Genomic DNA, 9,167 nt, shown 5'->3' with positions numbered 1-9,167 from the left:
CAATCTCCGCCGGCGAGGGCCGTCCCACGCATCTGCCGGCGAGGAGCAGGGGAAGGCGGCGGGGACGGCACCGGCGCCTGGCCCCGCTCCCGCCAGAGGGGCCGTCGCTGGGGCGGCCGCGGAGCGCCAGCGCCCCCTGCCGCCCGCCGCCGCCGCCCCGAGCCGCGCGGGGCTCCCGCAGCCTCCTGAGGAGAGCGGGCCGCGGGGGAGCCGCGGCGGAGCCGCCGCCGCCGGCGCCGCCGGCCCTCTCCCCTTCCCTCCCCGCCTCGCCCCGCTCCGTTCCGTTCCGCGCCCGGCGGCAGCCGGCAGCCACAGCCAGCGGGCGAACCCCCCCGCAGCGCCGCCGCCCCCCGGGCGCAGGGGCGAGCCGGCGAGAGCGAGAGGCAGCGCCCCCTCCCCCGCCACCGCCGCCCCCCGCGCCGGGGGTGTGTCAGCGCGGGGCGGGGGGCGGGCAGCGATAAAAGCGGTGGGCGTGCCGTGGGCGCGGCCGAGCGCCGCCATTGGCCGGCGGCGGGAGTGATGTCACCCATATGAGGCGCTGATAACTAGTTGGGCGAGGAGCCGGGAGTTTCGCAGAAGGGGGAGCGCGCGCGGCGGGGCAGGGCGGCGGCGCGAGGCCGGGGCACGGGCAGAGCGCGGCGCCGAGCGCACCAGCCCAGCCGCGCCCCAGCCCGGCCCGGCCGCAGCGGGCCGCCGGGGCTGCGGGCAGCAGCGAGCGCCCGCCGGTCGCCCCGCGGGCTCCGCCTTGCAGCGCGGCGGAGAGCTCGGCTCGGCTCGCAGCAGGGGCAAGGTGCGGCGGTGGGAGGGGGCGGCGGAGCGGCTTTGTTGGCTCGGAGGGGAGCGGCGCGGCGGGAAGAGCGGCGCTTCGGCAGGACCGCACCATGGTGCAGCAAGCGGAAAGTACGGAGGCGGAGAGCAACCTGCCCCGGGAAGCGATGGACACCGAAGAGGGCGAGTTCATGGCTTGCAGCCCGGTCGCTTTGGACGAGAGCGATCCGGACTGGTGCAAAACGGCGTCGGGGCACATAAAGAGGCCGATGAACGCGTTCATGGTGTGGTCTAAGATCGAGAGGAGAAAAATCATGGAGCAGTCCCCGGACATGCACAACGCGGAGATCTCCAAGCGCCTGGGCAAGCGGTGGAAAATGCTGAAGGACAGCGAGAAGATCCCTTTCATCCGGGAGGCGGAGAGGCTGCGGCTCAAGCACATGGCCGATTACCCCGACTACAAATACCGGCCCAGGAAAAAGCCCAAAATGGACCCGTCGGCCAAGCCCAATGCCAGCCAAAGTCCGGAGAAAAACGCACCCACCAGCAGCGGCGGCAGCAAAAGCGCCAAGAGCTCCAGCAAGAAGTGTAGCAAGCTGAAAGCCTCCTCCGCCTCCTCGCCCCCCAAGCCGGGCGCCAAAGCCGCCCACCACGGGGACTACGCGGGGGACGAGTACGTCTTCGGCACCCTGAAAGTGAGCAGCAAGACGGTCAAGTGCGTCTTCATGGACGAGGAGGAGGACGAGGAGGAGGAGGAGGACGAGCTGCAGCTGCGGATCAAGCAGGAGGCGGAGGAGGAGGAGGAGGACGAGGAGCCGGGGCCGCAGCAGCTGCGGCGGTACAACGTGGCCAAAGTGCCGGCGAGTCCCACCTTGAGCTCCTCGGCGGAGTCCACCGAGGGGGCGAGCCTCTACGAGGAGGTGCGGGGCGGCGCCGCGGCGGCGGGCGGCGGCAGCAGACTCTACTACAGCTTCAAGAACATCACCAAGCAGGGCCCGCCGCCGCCGCAGCAGCCGCCCGGCCTCTCCCCGGCCTCCTCCCGGTCCATCTCCACCTCGTCGGCCGGCAGCGAGGAGGCGGACGACCTGCTCTTCGACCTCAGCCTCAACTTCTCCCAGCACGGCCACGCCGCCGCCGAGCTGGGGGCGGGCGCCGCCGCCGGCAACCTCTCCCTCTCGCTGGTGGACAAGGACCTGGACTCCTTCAGCGAGGGCAGCCTCGGCTCCCACTTCGAGTTCCCCGACTACTGCACCCCGGAGCTGAGCGAGATGATCGCGGGCGACTGGCTGGAGGCGAACTTCTCCGACCTGGTGTTCACGTACTGAGCGGGGGCGGCGGCGGCGAGGGCGGGCGGCGAGGCAGCGGCGGAGCTGGAGCGACGCGACGCCGGTGATGATGATGATGCTGATGATGCTGATTAAAAAAAAGTCTTGTTTTCTTTTAAAAAAAAAAATCTCGAAGTTAGTTCCGAGCCCGGGAGTTGTGATTTTAATTTTTTTTATTTTTGTGTTTTTTAATTTTTATTGCATTTGGTGATCACAACAACAACAGCAAAGGCAAATGGGACTGGGGGAAAAAATGATACAGAAGGCGCTGTTTGAAGCTTGTCGGTCTCTGATTGAAGTCTGGAAGATGGTCTGCAAAGAAGTCTTTTGGCAGCACAACTGTTACTCAAGGGGGTTTGTGGATTTTTTTTTTTCCCGTGAGAGATCTTAAAGAACTGTTCTGATTTTTTTTATTTTTTTTTTTTCCGAAAGGGACCATTGCAACTTTTTTTGGAGGGAGAAAACTGATGTCTTCTATGCATCCGATTCTTAACAAAGCTGCAGGGAGCTTGAAAAAATGCAGACTGTACAAACGCTTACAAATAACTGAACTGACTTAAGATCAGAGTTTACTTTTCAGATCAAATTGTTTATGGTTTTACAAATGTGATTTCTACTTGCCAACTTTTTTTTTTGTAACTTGTTCCCTTATACCTCCTTGATTGAATACCAGACAGCCTAGACCTCAGTACAAAAAGGTATTGAAACATTTTTGATACATAACAGACCTCAGTCTTTTTTAAAAATTAATATATTTTCAGGCGTATTTTTGTACAGTGAAAAGGGAACATTCTTGCTGTGTTTTTTCAGTAAGACTTTTCAGGCACTTCTTCCCTTTTATTTTCTTTTTTTTCTCTGTTTTTAGCATGCAAGTTTGTTGGTACGTTACGTCCTGGTTTTAAAAGGATTAAAATTTTAAAAAAATAATCCTTGCATCTAAAGGCCTTGTGGTTTTAAAAAAAAAAAAGGAACAAACACTTTTTTTGTACAGCTATAGTTCAGATTTGTTCAATATTTGTAGGTAAAGATTTATTGAAAATGGTGATATAGACCTCAGAGCTGTTATCTTAGTTTAAAAGATTGTATATGTACTGTACTATAGTAGGACTTTATGTATCTCATACGCTGTGATATGTGGATGGGGCCCCAGATGGAAGGTATGAAACTGGATTCTCGATTTTAGCAAAAAAAAAAAAAAAGAAAAAAGGCACATAGTTAAAAAAGTTTCTCATGTTGTGCAATATAATCTAAAGTACAGACCATCTGCATATTTTGTAGCAAATGATGGCAAAAGCAGACTTGTGCACTGTCAACATCATAGCCTGTTTTTTTTTTTTAATGCTGAAAGTCTGTATCTTGACAATTTTAATAAATCAGCTGGAACTGATAGAAACTCGTATCGCTATTAGTGTCTGTAGAAGTAACGCTGGAGATGCCATGTTGTCACCCCTCGCCCGCGGAGGAGCGGTAGCTGTAGGCTGTTGTGCATGACCGTAGCTAGGGGGGAAGGAGAGTAAGGACTGCTTCTTTTCTTTTACTTTTTTCACACACCACACCCCCCTCCTCCCCCGATTTTGCTCCGCGGGGCCCCGGTGGGTGCCCGCCGGCGGCGGGGGTCACCGTCAGGCGGGGCCGGGGCTGGCTCGCCGCGGGCCGGGCCGGGCGGCGGCAGGTTGTCTCGCCCCGGGTATTTTCGGCTCTCCCGCCTTCCCCCCCCGCCGGCGGTGAACGAGCCCGGCTCCCCGGGGCCGCGCCGCCGGCCCCCCGCATCCCGTTTCCAGGGAGGGGGCTGCGGGCGGGGGCGCGGCGGGCTGGCCGGGCCCTCTCGGGGCGGACGGGGCCGGGTGCCCGCTCCCGCCGCCGCGGGGGACGCGCCTCGCCGCCCCCGCCGCGCGCCCCCGGTGCTCCCCCCCGCTGCTCCCTTTTCCTCCCCGCTCTCCCCTTTTTTTGCTGAGCAGCCTGGGCGAGAGCTGAGGCGGGGATGCTCCGAGCAGCGGTGCCGCATCTCCTCCGCCCTCGGGCAGCGCTCGGCCGGCGGGGCGGCTCCGGCCCCTCCGCGGAGAGCTGCCCGCCGCCCCGGGCCGGGGCGTGGGAAGGAAGGGGGGTACGAGCTTCTGCTGTAGGTGAGCAGACTTTGTCAGTGTGCATTTTGAATTTTTTTTACCTTAGGAGCCGTCAGATTCCAGTTGCGCGCTCTGAAGTGACTGCTGATGGCAATAACCAGACTCACAAGGTGGAAGTTTTTCTCAATAAGTTTACTTTTTATCGGCTAGGCATTGGTAAATTATTTTTTTTTCTCCACTAATTAATGATCCAGCTGTTTACAGGGACAATTCACTGTGCTGGTATTTGGTGGCAACCACTGCTACAGGCTTTCAGACTTGCTGAAATGAAAATCCTGCATACACATTTGTAAGGCATAATAAAACATAACATTAAAACCTGCATGCATGTTATGTTTAATCAAAGACAACTCTTAGGCATTTAAGTGGTGAGATATCTTACTTTAGGTTAGTTAAACTGGTAGTAAAATGATTAATATAATCTGATCTCTTTCTAATAATAATAATAATAATAAAACACTCATGATTCTAAATAAAAGTTGTTTGGCCTAAATCTTTGCTATCAGAAAAGAGATATAGCATATCTGGGAACTCAAATTTATGTCTTGCATTGTGATAATTCTTTATGAGAAACTGTGTTTTAAAACAAACTTAATTACAATATACAAGATATCCTTGGCAATGGATAGTCCTCAATAAAACAGAGTTTCTTGAATTTTCAGTTTTTGGTCTCAAATGATTAGTGTGTTCTCCATGTAATAACTTAGAAATCAGATTGAAAACAAATGACATTTATCTCTTCTAAGGCAAAAGAGTGAAAGAAAATAGATACACTGAAGTGCTCTAGCCTAGCCATTCACTATCCTGCTATGGAAAATCCTTTTTTGGGCTAGGGTGATGGAGTAAGTTGATCAGGTTCTAAGTCTTAAAACTGAGCCAAAATTCTCTTAGTAATTCTTCAAGCTATCATGAGAGTATGGGGACTTGTTCTTCCAGTCCCTTTCTTCTGATATGCATCCTTGTTTATTAAAGTGATAATAGGCAGTGTCATTAAACATTTGTGCTTTACAGATGTTCAATGAGTTATGAACGATTATGGTCAAATATGGGCTGCATTTAGTTTGCATTGTAATAAGGTCTGTGTCTCAGCCTACAAAAGTTTTGACTTGCATATATTTTTGGAAGATGTTTTTAAAATTACCATTTAAAATATTAGTCAAGGATAACTGATTTAAAGGATCCAAGTATAGAGCAGTCAGGCATATTTTAAATGAGCAACAGGTCTACTTTAGTCAAAGAATATAATACCCACTCAGAAGTATATCTTTTCTTTCTTCTAGATGGGAATTATACTTTACTATATCAGAGGAATATTTTGAGTGAAGGTATATGGTGCAGGGAGACAATTTTTGTCCAGACATTTGAGTTTCTTTTATTTCAGAGTTTATTGTTGCATATTGCTCAAGGAAAAAAGAGGTGGTGGTGTTCTGTTTAAGCCACTACATTGTTAGGGCTGAAGTTTGATGCTGTTGAATGCCTAAGCTCCTGCTGATCTCAGTGAGAGTAGAAAACAATCTTCTAATCATGAAAAATAGCATCTGCTAGGCTACTCTCATATTTTTTGCTTTTGTCGTATCCAATAATATTCATACCTCTGTTTCTCTTTTTATTTTTTAGTGTACATAGGAATCCTTGTTGACATGCTAGAGCAGTCCTGTTGCAGGCTTAGTATCTCCTGTGGCCTTTTTTTCCACATTCTTTGCATTTGTCTCTGTACAATACTACTCTAAGTGTAATAGGACTCAGTGACAGAAGGGAGAAAAATGAGCTTTTTTATGTGGAAAGACAGTTTACTTGGTAACACTGAGGATGTCAACTCAATGTAAAACCTAATCAAACATGATGATTCTTTCTAATTTTAAAGTGATCAGTCTTGTAAACGTACCATTTTTCCCCCTTCGTTGTTTTCCTTATGTTTTTCCTCTCTTCCTTTTAAAAGAACCACAACTAGGAACTGTTTTCTTCCTTTAAGTGCAGTCGTTTACAAATGTGGTAGAAAGACTCATTCCGAGCATCCTTTAAGTGCTACATGCTCTTTAGGCATTCACTGTCGTTCAGATGAAACTTCTTCAAGTCTATTGAATGTGATTTGCATGCGTGCAGTCTGATCCTTCACTCATGCCTGTTTGAGGAAAGTGCAACTCTGTTGTTACACGAAGGTAAAACTGGTGTGGGGTCAAAGTCAGGGCCATATAATTTTTAGGTGTTTAATATTCAACGCGGTTCATGAAGTTCCTTTTTACATCTTCACAATTGTTGCCTGGTAAGGCCTTAAACCTGCGCTGGTTAAAAAAAAAAATTCTCATTGAGCTTAATGGGAGTTTTTGCCTCAAGGGCTGCTGGCAGGATAGGTGTCTTAGTTCCTCCTAACCTTCATTTGTAAGCATGGCCAGGAAAAAAACAAACAACAAAAACTTAATACAAAGAGTTGCCTTACATTTCCCCTGCTATACAGTTGTATTCCTTTGATTTATTTCCTTTCCCCTCACCCACATCGAAGGCTGTGATTGTTTTTGTTTTTCTTAATTTTTTTGCACACTACCTATACCAATTAACTGCCTAATTAGTTTTATCTTCTCTACATGGATGCAGTGAATTTGTAAGAGAATTTCACAAGCAAGTAGTTTTTTAGTGAGTTTAAAGTAAATAGAGTTTTAAAGACCTATTTTTATATTCAATATAAAGCACAAATGTGCAGAAAGTGTAGAATGACTTACAAAAAGGGAAACAAAAGTTCGTAATATTTCATGTATAAAAGTAATACCTTCTTTGGGTTGAGATTCTCTTAGAAAACCCAATACTTATGCCAGTGCAAAGATAGGAATATTTTAAAAACTCTTAGAAAATTGTGATTGACAGCAATTTCAAAGGAATGACTTCTGTAGATACAAGGAAACCCCTAAAGCAATATGGATAAGAAGGGGTGAATGGTTTTCAATGATGAACAACAACCTGGAAGTGTGAGAATGGAGGTTTCAATCCTTATTAATTAATCAAATTTCTTCTTTTGTGGTTAGCTACAACATCTGGATTTTCTGTGAAGTGCGATCTTGCAGGATGAAAAAGCGCAAGGGCGCCAAACTTCTAAGACTTACAAATACTCAGAAGCAGGTTTGATTTAGAATTGTATGTTACTAATTAGGGCTTTAGATTTTGGTAATTCCCACTTCCAAGAAAATCAAGACACCGATTTACCGCTTGAAGAAATTTGATCAAATAATAATGATTAATCCAGGAACTCCCATTGTCACAATTTGTTTTTGTTTCCATCGTCCTGCTTATCTCCAAAACCAACTTGCCTCAACTCCTGGCGAAGCCAGGGAGAAGAGTTATATGCCATTGTTAGTTCATTTACAATTTGTATCTGGTTTTGCTCTTGTACATATGTTGGCGTTTTGGAGTCTTTACATAAATGCTGTGATACTTTTTTTCTTCTTTCCTTTTATTTTTTTGGTGGGCTGTTTTAAAATGGAGGCCTGTTTTCCAGTGTGGGACTTTTGATGGTTACAACATTTCAATGATGTTGCATGATGGCCACAGGTGGGGGAAATTGAATGTTTTAGAGCAGTTTTTCAAGCATGACACTTTTAAAATATGTAATTTCAAAGACTTTTCAAGGCCACATGAAATTAGTTTTCATAGCCACTCCAGGTCTTGGGGGGAAAAGCTGAAAAGTACTTTTGTTTAGAAGTCTGAGTGATGGTGGGGGGGAAACCTTTTCTTGAGGTTTTTGCATGCCAGTGCACGGCCTATTGCTGTGAGAGAAGGAAGATGGTAAGGCTGCTTGAGGCAATGCACTGGAGGACAAAGTGTTTTCTAGCACTAGAAAAAGAAAATGCATGGCAAAGTTTTGTCTTCTAGTAGACTATATAGCATGCAGAGTTTAGTATGTGTCAAAACAGTGTATGACATTGCTGTATCAAAGTTGTAAAATTAAGCATTATTTATTGAAAACTATGTATTTTTTTTGTAAAAACCTGATCACCTAGAGGATTAATATCAGTGACTTGTGCTAGTGCTACAAACTTAACCAGCTTCTTTACTACAGTACTTGATATGCAGTGTTAATGCTCAGGGTTGAAACCAGTCCACTCCAATGTCTTTTTTTGCAAGAGTTTTTAAATAAAGGAACAACATAATGCAATTGTTCAAAAGACTCTAATAAAATTGTGTGATCAATCTTCCTATGTGTTTTTATGTGGATTTTTTTTTCCAGTGTTGCATTTGGTAAACGCAGTTCAGCTATTATAGTGAATCGACTCTTCGTTCTGCGGGCACCCAAAGCTTAAAGTCAATGGGAATGTTGTGTCTTTCAAAAACACCCTCGACAGATAGTTATGGTCAAGGTAACATCTACAGAGGGTAAGTGCTGTTCTGGGCACGCCTGAGAGACACTAAAACAGAGAATAAGCCAATTAACTTCCTTTTTTTTTTCTGGTTAAGACTCTGGATAAAACAATAAAGTATTTTATGATAAACATTTTAGATACTGCTTTAAAGTTGACCATGAAAGAATGAAATAAGATGGATTATATGCCAGCAAACCCCATTTCTCTCTGTATCTTTTTCTACAAACAATTTACCATCTAAATGTATTTTGGCATAGAAAAAAAATCATTCTGTATTAAGATTCTAGTTATGAAAATGTTTTTATGAGAACCCTGTAATCAATTCTTGGAACTATAAAAAGGTGTTTTTAATGTGTTTATGTGGTGAAAGTTTGTTGTATATTAAATATTGTTTTATAGAAATGATGGAATTATATTGTTACAAATTCAAAATTTGCAATTAACGCAAGCCATCTATTGCTGAAATTAGCCTTCTAGAGCTCCTGCCTGTAGGCATATTCCCATATTCCAAAAAGCATACAAGGCACATCTCTCTCTTGCTCGTATTTAATGTCTATACTTTTGCAAGTTTACATAGGGATGAAAATATCAGCTGATAATAC

At 46.7% G+C, this 9,167-nt stretch overlaps 1 protein-coding gene across 1 annotated transcript; it reads left to right on the top strand.

Annotated features, from left to right (window-relative positions):
* The first annotated feature begins 567 nt into the window (after positions 1 to 567).
* Positions 568 to 8,400, top strand: SOX11 (SRY-box transcription factor 11). Its single transcript, XM_075498005.1, has one exon. It carries the CDS (start codon positions 882 to 884, stop codon positions 2,091 to 2,093), a length of 1,212 nt encoding a protein of 403 aa, XP_075354120.1. The 5' UTR covers positions 568 to 881; the 3' UTR covers positions 2,094 to 8,400.
* The last annotated feature ends 767 nt before the right edge of the window (positions 8,401 to 9,167 follow it).

Source organism: Mycteria americana, chromosome 3 (genome assembly GCF_035582795.1).
Source record: "Mycteria americana isolate JAX WOST 10 ecotype Jacksonville Zoo and Gardens chromosome 3, USCA_MyAme_1.0, whole genome shotgun sequence".
NCBI classification, from domain to species: domain Eukaryota; kingdom Metazoa; phylum Chordata; class Aves; order Ciconiiformes; family Ciconiidae; genus Mycteria; species Mycteria americana.
Note: the sequence above shows the minus strand (reverse complement) of the source record. Positions and strands in the feature narration are given on the sequence as shown.

What these genes read in the sequence shown, in the direction of transcription:
- SOX11 (XM_075498005.1), top strand. Translation starts at nt 882, where the DNA reads ATGGTGCAGCAAGCGGAAAGTACGGAGGCGGAGAGCAACCTGCCCCGG.